The 13,596-nt window shown below is 37.4% G+C and overlaps 1 protein-coding gene across 2 annotated transcripts in view; it reads right to left on the bottom strand.

Moving 5' to 3' along the window:
• Positions 1-13,596, bottom strand: part of nfatc3a (nuclear factor of activated T cells 3a) — a 76,294-nt gene that overhangs the window by 30,442 nt on the left and 32,256 nt on the right. For both annotated transcript variants that reach the window (XM_038280980.1, XM_038280990.1), the window contains exon 3: positions 8,387-8,549. In XM_038280980.1, the coding sequence (XP_038136908.1) occupies positions 8,387-8,549 (163 nt within the window). The remainder of the gene's footprint in view (positions 1-8,386; positions 8,550-13,596) is intronic.

Below are 13,596 nucleotides of genomic sequence, written 5' to 3'. Positions count from 1 at the left end.
CAAGACCCCAGACCCATGCTCACTGAGGCACGTAGCTAACTTCTAACTTCCAACATCTGATTGTGGATTGAGTTTAGGATAAACGCTTTCCCTTAAAATAAAACTGCTGGATACGGTTACAGACTCACCTTCCACTAAATAAAGAACCCACTTATTTTTGGCCTTCATCTGTTCCACTGAGGCAGTAATGAAGCGAGCAAGCTGAGGTGGAAAAACATGTCCCAACATTGCATACGTTATTACGCAGGCTTACTGGCATATGCATACCAGACATGTTGGCTTTTGTTAAAAATGACAAAAATTATCCTGTATTTCTTAATTTCTCCAGAATGTTTGATTTATAATTGCATATATTCATAGTTTGAGGCTTAAATAAAAAAAATGTAAAAAACACCTGTTCTCTTTGCAATTTTCACATGAATAGCAATGTTTCTCTTCACCGTATGCCGGGCCCAGTCTGTTTTTGTCATCGGTCCTCTTCCCTCTTCTTATCCCTTTGTCACTCTCTCCTCTCTGCCCCTGTCCTACCCTCTCACCTTCCTCAGCCTCAGCCCTCTGTCGTAACATGACACTTTCTCACAGCGACCGCCTGACTCTACTAAGTTGTTTCCCTGTGTTGCTCCACTGTTGCCATGGTAAGACTCCCCATGTGTATGCAGGGGTGTGTGTGTGTGTGTGTGTGTGTGTGTGAGCAGCTACATAGACCCACGCTGGTATAAACTACAGTCCTGAAGCTTGTGTAGATAAAATGGATGCAAGTGTGGATTTAAACACAGAAACTGCCTTTTATGAGAAGATCTGCAACGTTTAGCAGATGGAGAGAGGGTAACAGTAGCTGTTTAGTGACTATGTTTGTGTCAGAGAAGTAAAAAGAGCAGAAACAGAGGTCAAGGTCACGCAAGGTCCCATTTTATCTGGCAGTGGTTACCCTGGTGTGGCACTGAGGCACCATGGGATCTATTGGCGTGCACACACACACAGACACACATAGAAGAGAACAAGCTGCACAGCCCTGCTGTTTGCCCAGCACACCAGGGAGGGCAGTGAGAGCCAGGGGGCTGGTTGACTGTTTGTTTAAACAAGGTCAATACATGTGCACGCTCACGCAAATGCACAGACCAACACACGCAGCAGACACGTTTACTGTATACACCATGAGGCCTGTATATGGCCCTGTTCGACTTCCAGGCTCAATTCTGTTTATTCCCATTTTGTCCTCCCTCACTTTCACTCAGTCTTGGGCACACCGCTCTTTCTTCGTCCACCCTTCTCAGCAACTTTTGAATATTTTGCAGTGTACTTAACCAGACTTAAACTAGCGAGTGACTAGCCTCCAATGTGTTGACATCAAATGCAACCCTGGGGCAAGGCAACACTCGCCATGACCGCTCCACAGACTTCGCTCTATAGCTATGTGTTAGGCATGGGCTTATATGAGATCCTCAGTCTAATTGATTTATTTCAAGGGAATAAATCAACTGGAATGTACTTGTGTTCAACTGTTAACTAGGCATGGCATACCTTTTTGAAACAAGGTGCTTTGTTTTTTTATAATAAGGAATTTTTAAGTCTCTTTAGACCAGAAACATTTAATTATTTTAAAGAAGAGTATCAAATCAGGACCCTTTGATGTCCAGGTTTTTGGTTTTTATTTTGTTTGTGTAAGGATAATATCCTTATTGTTTATGTTCTAAAGATCTTGCCATATTAACATTATGTTAGAAACATAATGAAGATATGTTTTTATGTTTATTGTGAGAATACTATTATGAAAATAAGAAAAGAAATTTTCTTATTATAAAAAAAATTACAAATTGTCCTATCAATTTATTCTTTGGGATTTAATTTGTATTCTTTCATTTTGATCATTGTGTATTTGCACTAATTTCTCCTAGAAATTAGTGCAAAAGCACAATGTATTTTATGCTAGTTCCCCCCCCCCCTTAGTTTGTAGTTGGTTGTTGTTGTTTTTTGTCTAGTTCAACTGCCTTCGAGTGAATTGTTCATATTACCTCAGTATGCCAGTTCACTCTCTTTCACAGCTGCCTCTTATCCCCAGATTAACTAACCTGCCTTAATTCAGTGTCATTCTCTACTCTCACCTCCGTATATGAGCTCACTGGGTTTTTTGCTTCTTCCTCCCATTCATGTGCTCCATCTCAAGTAAATTCTCTGTGTTGCTTTATTATGAAATAAATCTGTTTTTTTGACAGTTATTCTCTGTACTTGTGTCCTTTACTAAGCCCAAACATGACATGTCCTCTGTCACTGTGAACATTCTGTAAAGCAGCCAGCTCCAGACAGGCTTCCCTAATTAATAGCTGGACTATGTACCAAAATCATGAAAACATTGAAATCTGTAATGAATAACATCATTAGAGCTGCAATAATCAATAAGATCTTGTTTTCAGCAACAGAGAACTGTTGGTTTACTTGGCATTGTGGGATATTTGGTCAAGGTCATTACACCAATTAAATCATAAACCAAGTCATGCCTAGTAAATGGTCATAGAGAGAAAAAAAGAAAGAAAGGCATTTATATGTGATAAATTAACCGTGCAGGTCTAATTGAAGAATGTCTTATGCTATAAAAATTATATAAGAAATTGATTAACCAGGTTTTGACAATGCCCCTATAACTTTCTTTCTAATAAGTGTATCTCTATAGTTGGATAGACTTAAGCAAATAAGTATGAACAACCATAAAATTGACTATTTCAAGTAGCTTAGTGTAGAATACTGTTGCTTTTAATTGCTCATCTTTTTTTGAGTTACACCAGAACAGAAAGCTGTAGCTTGTAATACTAATGGGGTCACATTGTGGGATGAAAATCTTTCACTGCACTCAAGCTGGAGGAAATGAGTTGGGGAGATGCTGTTAATTCAACCTCTGAAAGCCTCGTCACCTGATACCACAGCTCATTATGTTTATAGTGCTATTAAATGCATACATTTTCCCTCTGTTACCTTTCCACAATCCACAGCTTTACATTGTATTTGTATGCATTGGCTTTGCTTCCATGCTGTATGTATGAGCAAGTGGGATAACATTTTCACTGACTATCAACCTGTTTCAATCCAATCAGCCTGTCCCTATCTCCAGCCAAATTGGTAATACCAGAGGGGTTACTTATATTTGTGTGGGAGCAGCAGCACACAAATAAGCTGGTTAAATATGCCCAAGGATACCTCAGCCTTCAGCCAGAGAGGCTTTGGACTTATATGTCTCCTAGCAACAGGTGTACAGATTAAGGTCTGCAGCTAGCCCCAGAGTAATGGCTAAAACAGCCAGACACACATGCAGCCAAATTTCTCTTTGCAGTAACAATAATTGTAAAGAGATGGTTTGAATTACCTCTTTACCATAATTTTACAAATGCTTGTAAAATTGACAACTATTATATCAATGTTTCTTAGACATCTAATTAACGTAAATTTTATACCTGATTTAAATTATTGAAAAAGAAAAATGTTCTCCAACAAATTTATTTAAACTACTTATCAAATAGTTAATTTATTATGAAAGCATTGGTTAAAAAAGTGAAGGGGGGGTTTCATCAAAGACCGTTGACTTTTTTGTGTTTTAAACTTTAGAAGAAAAGAAAATGTAGTCAGTTTAGCCAACTTTTCTTTTATACGAGGCACATTCATGAGGTGCATGCATAATGGCTGAAGCTCTCTTTGCTTAAAACTATTTTTTATTTAAAAAAAACTTCTATTAAGGTGAAAGAAAACAAAACTCTGTCAATGCATTCCTACAACACATAAAGGATGTAATGATATAAAATGTTTCTTCATCATGGAAAAATTTGCAAAATGGTATTTTTCATCACTTTATCACGCTTTTAGCAAATATAGAGGGTTAAATTACATCTAGAAAGAAAACAATGCAACCAAAATTCAAACTGCTTTTTTTTTTTTTTTTTTTTTTTTTTTTTTTTTTTACAAGTGGAAAGGTTTAAAATGTGGTGTTTTAATTTATGACAGAAATGTAGGTCTATGGCTCTTATTGTTAAAGTCCAAAGGAAGCTGTTCAAATTAATACCCTAACCGGCTGCTAAACAGAGATACTGCTCAACAACCTACTTTCAGACTTGTGTTGTTTTCCTGTTTGCTCTGTCCAGTATAAGCACACCTTTAGGATTCTGTGTTAGTTGTACAAGCTTTTAACAAGTTAAACAAACTAATTATTCTGAAGATTAAAACGTTCCTCTTGAATAAACACTGCTGAATCTTCTCCTTGACCAAAAGCATATTTGTTTGAAACTAAGTGAGAAAAAAAATTGATAAATAATATTTTTATAAAAGCCCTACAACACTGTATGGTCTTGAATTGTAAAGAAACTGGGATTGTCAATACAATGTGAATACCTGCATGAGTCAGTAAAAATTACTGCATACTAATATAATAAATTATTCTTCTGCAAGGACCAAAGAGAATTTTTTTTAATTCTTGTACATTAAACCTGCTCTGCTGACAAAGCGGCTCAGTGGTGCACTGATTTGGGTGACGGCCTGGTAAAAAGAAAATGGAAGTCATCACCAGGTCCAGATGGCAGCTTTGACGTTATCTGGTGACATCACATCACCGGTAGTCAAGACTCAAGAGGGGGGGGTGGGGTTCGCAATGTGCAATGTATCCTTGAATTTAAAATTAAAACAAAAGCAAACAGCATACAAAATAATAATTTAAAAAATTAAAAAACCCCAAAAAGTAGATGTTATTTATTATTTACAATAAAAGCGTTCAACTAAAATGAATCTCTTGCAACTTTGCTTTTTTTTTGTTGTAGGAATAACTTTAAAATCAGTTAAAAATATCCAGTGTGGAAATGACAACATGCAGCATGGAGGCTGTAATCACGCACACTGGCACCTTCTGCCGCCTGGGAGCAGCTTATTCATTACAACAGCACACCTGGGTGGTGTGATATGCTTGAACTTCTATATGGTTTCCTCAATTATTAATATTAATCATTCCATTATTTTATTTCAGCTTATTTCTTTCATTTTTTTATGTTTAACAGTTATGTTTCTTACTATAAACTATAAACCTAAATAGATTAATAATATAATTGGTTTACTTATATTAGGTAACATTTTAGACAAAAACATTGCTGGGATATTAAAAAAGATTGTTTAACAAAGAAATACATGTAAATTTGTTTTATGTCTGAATAAATAGTTGCATAAATATCTAATTTAAAGGTATAATAAAGTATAAATGTTTAAACAGAAAGAAAAAATATGCTTGTCAACCTTAGCACTCAACCTACTTTGGCTCCTCTATAATACCTCATTCACCCACACATTTTCTCTGCACAGAGCCATGCAAACCGCTGCTGATGAGAAGCAAATGCTATCTGTGCCCTTCTCTCAACCGCTTTCCTAACTCCGTTTGTGACAAGACACAGTAGTTTGTGAGTTCAGATAAAGAAAGAGTTCGGTTGAATGTGTCTTTTATCCTTGGTTGGACTTTAAAACTGTTCAATTTGTAGTGGTGACTGGGGAAAAAGCATCCAACATCAGAGTGAATATGTTTGAACAGTTAATCTAAAGAAAGATATTAACCATCTTCTCTTGTGGGTTGTCGATCATTATAGCGTTATGTTGGCCTTTTTATAAAACAGGGAATATCAGGTATTGTGATATAAATTAACATATAGACCCAACAGGTTTGAGTCTAATTTTCAATTAATTTTAATAATTAACTTGTAGACCAGATTGACTTAATTTTATCTTTGTTTAAAATCAGCTTCTAAATCACATCGACTTATCTAAGACATCAAGTAAAGCAGAATCACCAAATATTTTCTCCGCAGGATGAGAAAAGAGGGCAACAGTGACAAACGCTTGGGTGAAAAAAAAAAAATCGAAATGTTAAATTATGCATTGTCACATATGGCAGGGTTGAATCTTGGTCTAGCTGAGGTGGAAACGGTTAATGATTGGCCTGAAGGGAGACTGCATGACTGAATGTATGAGGACATAGGCTGTTTCTAAAGCAACAAATGGCAGAAGTCTGGACGCTTTTGTTGTTTTAGGAAATTCTGTGTCCACAGCTGTTCAAGTGTTGTATTTTATCTCACTTGTTAAATCTTGCATAATGTGGATAATCAGCGGTGGCAAAGCTCACCCTATGGTTTATCGGCTTCCAATCTGTAGAAACCAGCAGCTGAAACATCTTACCAACATCCAATGATACTTTTTTGAAGACAAAGAGGTGAACACATTTAAGAGAAAATCAAAAATGTACATGTTAACTAAAAGGCAAAAAAGTCTTATGTAGAGTCCAAAATACAGAAATGAAAACAATAGATTTTCTAATGCAGTGTTAACAGGAAAGTGGAGAAAAAATACTAAAGATTTGTTGCTGCACAAGGAAATTATGACAGAAACAAAATCTGAACTCAGCCATTGTCAAGGTCTGCATCTATAGTGAGGAACAAGCATTAAACCTTTCCTAAATCACACTAAACTTAAAATATTAATCAGACTGAAATCCTCCTCTGTTACTTTTTCTCCCTCTCTTTCTCCATCTCTTATCTACGCTGTCACGTATGCTATCAAATGACAGAGCAGCGGACTGGCGTATTGTGGCACCCGTCCTGCCATTGTCCCTGCTTGTCTTCTAAGGCTGCTGAAGGACACATCAGCAGGCTCACTGCGAGACCTGCTCTAGACTAGATCTGTGTCAGGATGTTTGAACAGGTTTGCACACTCACCTGTTTTCAGTCAGATAAGGCCGCACATTTTTCTGTATTACAAAACTCAAATGGTGCTCCAGAATAAACCAGAATAAATTCAAAATTTTATTTACCTCAGCAAAAATGCACACTTATATAACATATAGGGCCCTTAAATTTCTGTTTTATTTGTTTCCCCTAAATTCCACATTTTCATTCTAACCTGAAAAGGATGTACCATAATTATAAAGTAACTAAAAAATATTTCTTTTAAAAGCCAAAAAATTCTTATTTAATGTCAACTTAAAAATGAACGATGCTTCACTTTTAGAAATAAAACACATAGCTGTGGTTCAGCAGAAAGTTACATGCGTTTTAATAAAAAACATTACAAATGAACTAGACATATCATCTGCTGTAACCTCTCATCCAAATGGGAGAATCCTGTGAGATTCCGGGTTTTTCACTAGATTCCATTTTATTTGTTATTTGTTAAAATTCCATCTGCGTTCCTGCACCACGGAAATCACAGGGTCTAAACATATAGTATGACATTCAGTTATTCTGCCGCTTTCTATTAATTTTAAAAATTGTTCCTTACGACTACAGATAAAGCAAAATGTTATTTCCGATATAAATTAGATTATATACAACTGTAGCTTGAGAGGATTGTGAAGCAAGGCCCATTTAGAGATTGACAAGGCATGAAGTCTGGTTGGAGTCAATCATGGAGGTGATTCACCAAGAGACGCTACTCTGATCCGCCTGCAGATAAGCAGTTTCGCAACGCTGCAGCCAAACTGGCTCAAAAAAGCAGACCGGGCGTTTGGGAAGCCTTCCGAATTGGGTCACCTCACCCCTGCTGGCTCTCTGTCTGGTGGCAGGGTGGTAGTGCATATGTTCACCTGCCCGAAAGCCCTCAGAGCGAGGCGATGACAGTGTCTGAAGGGTGCAGGGTTCACGTTTTCACAACTATTTTTCTTTGTTTTCTCTTTTTTTTTTTTTACAAGGAAAGCCCCATTGAGTTTACTAATCACTTTTCAAAGGGAGTCCTGGCCAGGACAGCAACACAGATCACAACAGTTTAGTATGTTAAAGATAACTTCACAAAACTATAGATTTCATTTCCAAAACCCTTGAGCAATGGTTTAAACCTGTATATTGAAACCTGTTCCTTTGGAAATGTGGAAAAAAATCTATTCAAAAACCCAGTATGACTGCTGTGTATGCTCATTTAAAATCAGTGTATCGGCCTAATTTCAGTGTCATTTCTAAAATTTCAGCAGTGTTTGGGGTGAAATGTTTTGGACAGAGCCCAGCTAATAAAAAAAGAAGAGTAGCGGCCTGGATTTTAGCGTATCTGGGCCACATTTGAATTTAGCAGCACTGTACACTTAAAATACACTGACAAGAACACTGCTCCGAGAATTCTAATTCAATATACAAGTTTTAGCATTAGGATGAAACTAAGGATATAAATCAATACACAACCAGTTGACAACCAGTTCTGCGAAACCCAACAACTTAACTTTAAAAAATCCTAAACACAAACATGATTTTGTTTTATAGAAATAATCTTAAATCATTTTGGGTTCTAGTACCATAGAGAAAAATTTTAAGATTAAACCCACAAAGAGGAAAACAATGTCAAGTATGAACAGTACATGTAAAAGTCCCAGACATGAGAGAAAAAATGTTACCTTGACGATTGGATGGCCACCAGATGCTGCTTTGACAGCTCCTCTGCTGCCTTCAGTCTCATAGTGTGCACGGTGGTGAGCTTTGGGTTGCACCTCTATCTTCAGCTCATACTGGCCAAATTGGCTTGGCAATGGCCAGTCTAAAGGAGGGAGCGAGGTTGTCCTGAAGAGGCACAATCATAAGCATGCACATTAACACCCACACAGAGAGGAAATTAGAGTTCTGGAAACAAACTCTACAAGCTGCAAGTGTGTCAAAGATGTGGTCAAAAGGGTATCTAACGCATACCTTGAAAAAAGGTCAGGACTGTCATGAGTTTATACAACTTCAAACAATAAGAGAGCAGAAAATCTTGTCAATGCTGCAGCAAAAAACATTGCTGCACATAGAAAAACATAAATGCAGTTCTTTTGAATTAAATAATATACAAAAAAATCCTCTTTGAACCATTACTGGATAGGAAAAAAATACAAATGAAGACCTTTCCCTTGCTAGTGGCCGCCTCTTTTAAGCTTATCTGAACCATAAATGTCTAAAAGAAAATGGGTATTCCCCTGTCAGGACTGATATGGTGCAATAGGTGACAAACTGCGTTTTAAAATGCATTGTTCTTTCTCCCATCAGACAGTGAATCACTGGAATGCCCACATGTGCTCGCGTTGCTCTTAAGCATAAAACTTGTAATATGTCATGCAAAGACTCTGAGTGTGAATCTTTTCCCAAGGGGGACTTTTTTTTATGAGTCTTTATCATTTTAATGTGTGGGTCAAAGAAAAGGCGTAAGGACAAGGGTGTGCATTAGACAGTACATAAATGACTGTCCGGGTCTGTGTGCATACTGTACTAGAGCCTAATTTATGTCCAGCGTACCACAGCGGGTGGCATTGTGTGTTTTTCCTCACTGCCTCTTTTTGTTATCTGAGTAGGCCACAATCATATTTGAACAGCTGCATGTAAACATAAAACGCTGAATAGCCGTCTCCGCACAGAAACCGGGTCCATCTATCTAAGTGCATTGGATCAGTTTATCAACAAACTAAGAACACATCCTTAACCTTTTAATTAACTTCACTTTCATGGCTTACCTCTTGATTAACCTTAATTGTTGGTGATAGGTTTACTTTTACTGTCATGTACCCCCACCACACTGTCGTCATTCAGGGAACGGACAGTAAGGTAATGAAGTCTTATAAGAACCAGGGTGAATAACTCAACAATAAATTGCTCTAAAGTCACAACACTGATGCCATGTCCATGAAAGGTCAGAGCATACTGTACTCTAACTGCTGAAGAGAGTTAGGTCTGTTGGAGTGCAGAGGGTAACTCTTAAGACCTTTTCAATTCTGTGCTAGGATAGGCCTTCTTCTATGGTTTAATTTGTTGAAGCAGTGGCTTATGTATAGCTGTGAGTTAGCATTTAGACCAGCTCATCACAAAGACCAGCTCCTATCCTTGAATGCCCCCTCAACCCAGTGCAGGCCGTGGGAGAAATAACAAAACAGCTGAATGATGTTGCCCAATGCACCCATGAAGTTGTTGCAGAACTAGAGTGCTTTGTCAGTGAAAGACTGCTAAACCCTTGGAGCACAAGTGTGCATTATCACAAATCCCTCTTCCTGGCAGTTGCTAGACTTTATAAAGTTAGTCCGCAAGTGCTTCTCTCCTGCAGCTTTTGCATGCATCCCTTTTCAACACACCTGAAACTTCCCAACATCTTAAGGTGGTCATTTGACCTGTTGTTTCGGGTGTGTTGGAGCAGGGGTGCATGCTAAACTTGCAGTTCAATGGCACTCGAGGACAGACGTTGCCTATCCCTGCTTTATAACCAGCCCAGCTGCCAACAAACTCAACAAGTGCATTATCTTTATTAACCTTGTTATATCACATTTCTTAATATCTGATTATGTTCTTTCTGCTCAGCGTTTCTTTTTTTATACTGTAAATATTCCTTACCCTACCGTCCTTCATTCTTACTCTTATAACTTACATTTTTACTTGCACGTTAATCTCCATGGTTCAATTTGCCTGTCCCTTTATTGCTAGTAACCCCTAATTATCAGCGACATTAATAGCTATTTCTATTCCAGTCTATTTAACAGCACAAGCTTTCACTGCAAAGGACATATATTATCACATTTAACAGTTAAGTTCATTTCAGCTGAGGACTACTTTTGTCTTGGGCTGCCATTGTGTTATAGAAGAATAGCAGTCCAGACTCTTCTGAAATTCTTAAAAAGTAGGTGTGTTCTCTGCTGCGTGTGCTAACTTTTTGCATTTGCTCTATTTTACATATTTTTTATCTCAGAAAAAAATGCAAATTATGATAAATATCCAAACTTACAGGCCTGAATAAATAACTGAAAGAAAAAGCTTTAAAAAATGATGACAGAAGTCTCTCAATATTAAGAGAACGTGAATTTGATTTAATTTTTGAAACTGGTTGTCAGAATAATGTATACAAGCCACTGGAGATCCTAGCATCCTATAGCTATTGCCAAATGTATACATGATGTAAAAGGCCCAACATTTTTTGTAAATGTCACATTTTCTATGTTGCTGGCAGTTATTTTTTTTTCTGAATGCAGGTAACAAATCAGAACTAATACACTAACAAGGTATAAAAATCATCCACTCTTGGCATAAACCATGACATAACCACCAATTAGGCATGTGATTGAATGGCTTCCATGGCAACAAAAACAGAAGACAGGGGAAACATGAGCTTGTGAGGGAAAGCGTAACCTTTCTCAAATGTCTGTAATACATGTATGATGCCCCCTATCCTACTGAATTTACAAAGCTTTGTTTTTCTGTGGCCTGAGTTGCATCTAAGTGATCAAATCCTGTCCTCTGTTGTATAAATAGTTCACATTTTGTTCCACAGAATGTTGAAAAGTAGTTATCCAATATATTATGCAAGACTGATAAATTAGTGAAATAAAAAAAAACAAGGTTAAAGGCCTGCAGATTATTTCTGTTATGTTGTAGTTCTACATTAACGGTTCCCTAGTAATCAACACATCATTTTGATTCAACTCATACTATAATCTTAGGCTTTTAGAGCACAACTTTGGACCAAAGCGATATGACTGACTTCTCTTGTTTTCAAATCGAGACATATTTTTCAATCTAATGGCTGATTTATTCACGGTTTCCATTTTTCTTCCTGTTATTCCCTTTTTTGCCAAAATCTAGCACAAGTCCTACAGTATATCCGTACATTTACAATTGTTTTAATAACATTTTTGGTGCACAGTGAATATAAGCAATCTAACATCATTGAGAGCTATAAAGGTTAGACATAAAGTACTGTATTAAAGTATAATTCCACTCAACAATTCCTTTTAGTTTTTCCTTTTTATTACACATGCGTTATACAAATTTTAAAATCCATCCATTTAATGTTGAGTAAGATATTAATTTAGCACTTTAGCTCTTCGGCTGGAGAAGGAATAGGGATTTGAAGCTAGTGTGTACTGTATATCAAAAAAGACAAACTAAGGCTTAATCCCAATACTTGCAAAATGGTAAGGACACTTTAGCCATGGTGGAAGTATATCCATGGTTGCCAGGAGTGCTATCTGGATAGTGCTGGCAGTTAGGAAGGACCAGGAATAAGAATGCTTCCTAGCGCCAATGCAGTTAGCATAGGGACCTACTGCAATCTCTAACATTGCTATGAGGTTTACCGTTGCCAGCAATCTGTGGCGGGACAGACCATATAGGCACAGCCCACCTCACAGAGTATCATAAAAATATATGACTTCATGACATACTGTGCGTGACACATGTAAATGTCCTCAACTTTATATGTTTTTGGTCCTATAATAGAGAGCTTCAGCTGTTTACTAATTGTTTAACCTTTGTTTTTGTAGTTCTTTTCCAGAAGGTTGAGTCCCAATTTAATCAGAGAAAATAAGGCTGAATGCTGTCTGGATTCAGCACAGCAGTGTTCCTATTGTTGACCCTCCAAAAGGTGAACAGATAGCAGCTAGGTAGAGGATGTATGAGCCAAAATTAGAATTATTAGGATCGAGTTGATTGAAGGAGTGGCAAGGAGTGGCAAGCCCAGCTGTAACTGTCAAAATCTGTGACTTGAGATCCTCAAACAGAGAGGTCTCTGACATATATATGCAAACAAGTATAAACAGTTTTGGCTGTTGTACTTGTACAAATTGAGCATAACAGCCTATTTCAGCATGAGTTGACCACTTTCAGCTTAACGGTCCATTATGCTGAAATGCACTTCGGAGAACCCATAGTGTGCATCAGATCTCCGCCTCAAAACCCCAGTGAGATTTAGCTTTTACTCATGAACTAATAGCTGGACAAAATCCAACTGGATTTTAGGTTAGAAATAAGAACCTAATAGTTCTATGAGATAAGGAGAGTAGTCGGTTTCTTGGAAGCAAAACAGCATCGCACTACTTCGCCAGGTTTAACTATCGGAATGACGTTCTCTTTGGGAATACTGTGGTCATTTGATAGCAGATGTAAGTGGATGTTTACCTTCCAAAAGGTTTCACCTTTTCCATCAGTTATCTAGATAAGATTTATATCAAAGATGTTCAGGATTATCAAAGAAGTCCTTTGGCATTTCTTTTTACAATGAGAGCTTCCCCCTTCGGAGTGTAATAATTATGAAATCATCAAGATAAATCATCTTCCTCAAGGCACGTATCACACGTACTGTGCTCAGGACCAGTGACTACAGCTAATGATAGCCTGTCCTGCTGATACATGAATGCCAAACACAGTTTTCACCAATGGAGAAAAGGAGGGGGCAAAAAAGAGAAAAGGATTAAGTTTTAAAGGTGTAAGTTTACTTTAAAACATAAAAAAATAAAAAAAAACTACACAGTGAGTCTTCTGGCATCAGCTTAGCATGGATCTCAGCAGCATAGCTCGTCAATGCTCGGCCCCCACCTTTGCATTCGGTAGGACTTTGTTTTGATTTGTTAGCATGGGAGAACCCACATGGGGATAAAGGATGATACTATTATGTGCAGAGAGTAGGGGTGGAACGGTTCACAAAATCCACGGTTCGGTTCGATTCACGGTTTCTGGTCACGGTTTTCGGTTCGGTTCGATACATGTTGATTGTTACACCGAAATCCCATAAAAATTTATGAAATGAATGAAAAAATCCCCCCAAAAATAATGGATTGTAATTATTTTAAATGATCCGCCGAAACCCTGGATCATTTCC

The sequence above is a fragment of the Cyprinodon tularosa genome, unplaced genomic scaffold (genome assembly GCF_016077235.1).
Source record: "Cyprinodon tularosa strain WSP-4 unplaced genomic scaffold, ASM1607723v1 ctg103, whole genome shotgun sequence".
NCBI classification, from domain to species: Eukaryota; Metazoa; Chordata; class Actinopteri; order Cyprinodontiformes; family Cyprinodontidae; genus Cyprinodon; species Cyprinodon tularosa.
The sequence above is the reverse complement of the archived record's forward strand: the minus strand, read 5'-3'. Positions and strand labels throughout refer to the sequence as shown.